The sequence below is a fragment of the Limulus polyphemus genome, unplaced genomic scaffold, assembly GCF_000517525.1.
Source record: "Limulus polyphemus unplaced genomic scaffold, Limulus_polyphemus-2.1.2 Scaffold126, whole genome shotgun sequence".
In the NCBI taxonomy this organism is placed as follows: domain Eukaryota; kingdom Metazoa; phylum Arthropoda; class Merostomata; order Xiphosura; family Limulidae; genus Limulus; species Limulus polyphemus.
In genome coordinates, this window is record NW_013665736.1 from 476,460 (window position 1) to 481,245 (window position 4,786).

The 4,786-nt window shown below is 31.9% G+C and overlaps 1 protein-coding gene across 1 annotated transcript; it reads left to right on the forward strand.

Moving 5' to 3' along the window:
• Positions 1-2,678: 2,678 nt before the first annotated feature.
• On the forward strand, positions 2,679-3,968 carry LOC106473045 (5-hydroxytryptamine receptor 2A-like). The gene has a single exon (XM_013933727.1). The coding sequence runs from the start codon at positions 2,679-2,681 to the stop codon at positions 3,966-3,968; it is 1,290 nt and encodes a 429-aa protein (XP_013789181.1).
• The last annotated feature ends 818 nt before the right edge of the window (positions 3,969-4,786 follow it).

Sequence of the window (4,786 nt, forward strand, 5' to 3'; positions counted from 1 at the left end):
TATATATTTTATTCAATTACGTAAATATTAACAAAATTATGAAGTTATCAATAAGTATAATTATTTTTGTGTTTAGGGAACATTACTGTACGGTAAGTATACATTCCGACGTTTGTAAATAATTTAACAACATGCACAGTTATAATACAAAGTTATATTGTGTTTTTTTTTACCATACATATTGAAATGCAAATTTTTACTTTGTCATAACTTAGCTTACATTTTGTTATCTATATGGAATCAATTAGTAAACCTGACATTAAGAAGTATTTGATTTTGTATCTAAAAAATATATCTTAATTTTTTTTGACGAATTTTGTGACTATGAACGAATATGTAAGCAGTGTCGTTTAGACGTACATTTACTACCTCTTTAGCATTCTCGTGCATCATTCGGTTCATAGGGAACTCGTTGAAGTGTCAGTTGTGAATTATAAATAAATATCTAGCACGTACTTATTCACCAAGAAAGTTGATATATATTGTATGCAAATATTAATTAAAAATTCTTTTGATGCGTTTAAAAGAGATAAATATGTAATTCATTCGCAATAGTCTGTTCTAAGTTTTGTTTGTTTGTTTTAATCATAACCACCTTTATTTTAATTTATTTAGAATTTATCATATCTATGCCAATTACTGGATCAGTTTGTTCATTAGAGGCTTTAATAGTGCTTACACACAAATGTTTATAGCTAGTATAGTTCATATTAGCACAAGATTTGTAACTAGTATAGTTCATGTTAGCACAAGAGTTCTTATGCAACAAAGAACATTAACTGAAACGTGGACAATGGTTACAAGAACTTCCGTCTAATGTTAGAACTTACTCACTACAATGGCATATTACTTCTTGTGAGTAGACATTACACTGAGTTAGTAAGGTTAAAAAAAAGGAACCCGTAAACACTAATTTCTAACCACGTTGTTCCTGATGTAAGAAAATTTTTTGATTGTTAGGATGTGCTCCTTAAAAAAAGGGGGAGGGATTCTTTATTACTAAAGACTTTTGAAATTTACTAAACAAACAGTTTATTTCAACAACAGTAAGCTTAAATATATACATTTAATTCATTAATTAATAAATACGTATTATTCCAAAATGGAATGATACGAAAATATATTTTAATCTCTTATGTATCGCATTAAGGAGAAAAAACTATTCAGTGAAAGAATGTGTAAGATCATATTGATAGACTATTAATACTTAAACTTGTTATGCGAGTTTTACGTTTTAGTTTAATTCAACTTTTCATACTGATGTGATCAATTACAACGAAATATTTATTCGATATTGTATTGTTTAACCACTGTAAAAATGTTTGTTTTTTCCTAGTTTTGAAGTGAATATACGTCTTATTAGTGCTAAATAGGTATTTATGATTAATTATAGTTTGTTTTTGTAATAAGAGTTCTTAATTTTAAAAATGTCCACTGTTGGGACAGCAGTAAGTTTACGGACTAACAACCCTAAAATTAAGGGTTCGATTCCTTACGGTGGACACAGTAGATGGCAAAATGTGGCTTTGCTCTAAAACAAACAATTTAAAGTAATTAAAATTTTGATTGTAATTAAGCACAAAGCCACACAATGGGCTATCGGTGCAGTGCTCACCATGGGTATTGAAACCCGGTTTCTAGCGTTGTACGTCTGCAGACATACCGCTGTGCCATTGAGGGGCAAATTGAAAATAAAGTAAAAGTGTGCTTCATATTATATTAGATAATCTGGTTACTTGTAAAGCTTTTAACGGTGTTTTTCCAAGCAGGAAACAAAATTATAAGTTTGTTTGTCCCTTAACAATCAAAAGATATATAATGGGCTATCTTTTATGTGCCCAAAGGAAGAACCAAAGTGTTGTGTTTATAAAAAAAAAAAAGGATTACAATACAAAATAAGAAACAAAGTTTAGCTTTCCTATATTTTGTAAATATTTCGCTTAGCATTCCCTATAAATCATGGTTCGCGTCCTGTTCTCGCAAAATTGCACTCCGTACTTTAGGGTCGTGAGTGTACTATAAGACTAATGATAAAATCCCACTATTCAGTCAGATTAAAGCAGAGCCAAATTTGGCTGTGTGTGTGTACGTGAATGATGGTGAATAGCAGCCTTTCTTTTGGTCTGTCAGTTCAAAATTAGTGGCAGTTATGTGCAGATAGTCCTTGTATAAATTTGAAAATTTTCAAGAAAATCTAAAACAAACAACCTTTTCCTTTATACTGCGATTAAAGAAAAGTAGGGAACGTGCATATAACGTATTCATGAATTTAACTATTTGATAAACATAACTATTTCTTCTGTAAATAAGAAATAATAACATAAACAACCATTTTATGAAACGAAGTATATTATGTCAGCACCCAGTGACCAAAAACCATCTTTATACTTTACAGGAATTATTAGTCAAAGCTATCTTGTCAACAGGAAAAAAGTTCAATTACCTTCAGTATCTTAGTATACTTTTGAAACGAAACTTTCAATACTGATTTAATTAACAAAGCAAATTACATTTAGTACATTTCAATTGTGTATGTATACAATATGTCAGATTTTTAATTTGTTTGCTAAAAAAATAAATCAATCTCAGTTTTGGTAAAACATGTTTTTACTTGTTTTAATAAAAATATTCCTTAACCTAATAACTTTCTTTCCTTTATGATACGCAGGCTTATCATCATGGTAAACATCATGTCAGAAGAGATTTATAATATTTCTTTGCCAGAAGATTATGAAATGTTTGCCGAAAATGAACTTCAGAATAACTCCAGAATTTCTGTTTATATCGCGAGGGACCGAATGTTTAATATTTCTAATTGTGGATTCAATGACACCTGTGAGAACACTTCAGCTTCTAGGTACCCCGAGGATCTAACCAAGACACCAATATGGTTAGTTGGAATATCAATTACTTTGTCCCTTCTGATCTTAGCAACTATCTTAGGAAATGTGTTTGTAATAGCAGCAATTATGATCGAGAAGAACCTTAAGATGGTGGGTAACTATTTGGTTTTATCGCTAGCCATGACGGATCTATTGGTTGCTTGCTTAGTGATGCCATTGGGCGCTATGTACGAAGTTAGCCAAGAATGGACTTTAGGCCCTCTTCTGTGCGACATTTGGATTTCATGCGACGTCTTGTGCTGCACAGCGTCTATATTACATCTTCTGGCTATTGCAACTGACCGCTACTGGGCAGTGACCAATGTGGACTACATCCATCAAAGGAGTATGCGCCACATTGGATTTATGATTTTTATTGTCTGGTTTGTCGCTTTACTAGTTTCGATTGCACCTTTTTTTGGGTGGAAGGACCCCCAATTCGAGGAACGTGTTCTTGTGTATAAAGTATGTTTAGTTAGCCAAGATTTGTCGTATCAGGTTTTCGCTACCTGTGCGTCGTTTTATCTTCCCCTGGTAATTGTGCTGGTTCTTTATTGGAAAATCTATAAGGAAGCAAGAAAAAGGATCCGTCGAAAACCTGGAAGTGCCAGCTATCGTGCCCTTCGAAGATTAGCTGTTCCACGAGGAGCACAATCAGTGGTAGAGATAACAACTACGTTTGCCATGTGTTCATCAAGTAATACCAGCTCTGGTACGAATACAAACTCAGTACAAAACAGGCCTATATCACAAATTTTGTCTTCTAACGAACCGAGTAAGATGACACTTTTGTCCAGTAAAAAACAGAAAAAGACGGCAAAAGAAAATACTGATTCAAAACGTGAACGTAAAGCAGCCAAAACTTTAGCCATTATCACCGGAGTATTTGTGGCTTGTTGGTTGCCCTTTTTCATCATTGCTTTGATGATGCCAATGTGTCACAGCTGTAATATTGGCCCATTACTGTTTAGTGTGTTCTTGTGGCTAGGATACGCCAACTCCATGTTGAATCCTATTATCTATACAGTATTCAGTCCGGACTTTAGATGTGCCTTTAAGCGTTTAGTATGGAGATGTTTTCGATAGCCAGCCTATATTTATATCATTTCATATGTTAAGTATCGTTCTTTTATATTTAAACTTGACAGTCTTAACAAGTCATTTGCCAGTGGTCTCATGAATTACAAAAGCAGTTAAAAAGCTGCTTCTAAAATAAACCTTGAAAAAAGTTTAAAAAATTGAAATCATACTTTATAATAAAATATTTTAAAAAATTCACAAAATTTTCCTTAAAGCAGCGCCATTTTTGTACTTTAATGTTCATCTGTTTGAAATCGCGTAACTTATAAAAGAAGCCGGAAAGGCTTTTGTTACTCTGTTACTTCGATTAATACGTTGCTTTAGCTCTATATAGAATTGTGCTATTATTATCATTCAGATTATTGTAATGCAATGGTGTTTTAAGAGTCTATGTAGTTATGTGATATTGATTACTGTATTAATATATATATATTATAAAATATAAATTAAAGACATGATGAATATATGTGTATCTGTGTTCTAATATCTAACTTTATGTAGTTTTCAGAGATTGCGGACACAGGTCTTTCAAAACATTTGTTTTCTTCTGAAAGACTTATCCAGTTGTTATATGTTTTAGTTTGCAAATTGTACGTGTTACAAACAAGCATCGGATGTAATATACTGTAGTTTAATCTACATACTCTGTCGATCGAAAACTCATCTGAACAAGAAACTCACAACACTTGAAGTCAGTCTCTGTAAAGATCAAGACCTAATAAAAAAGAATGATCTTTTATAACTGTTTATGAAATTTTAAATATATATGTTAATATTTTTTGCTTTTTTTTTAAACAAAGGGAAATCCGTACGTCTAAGTGCAT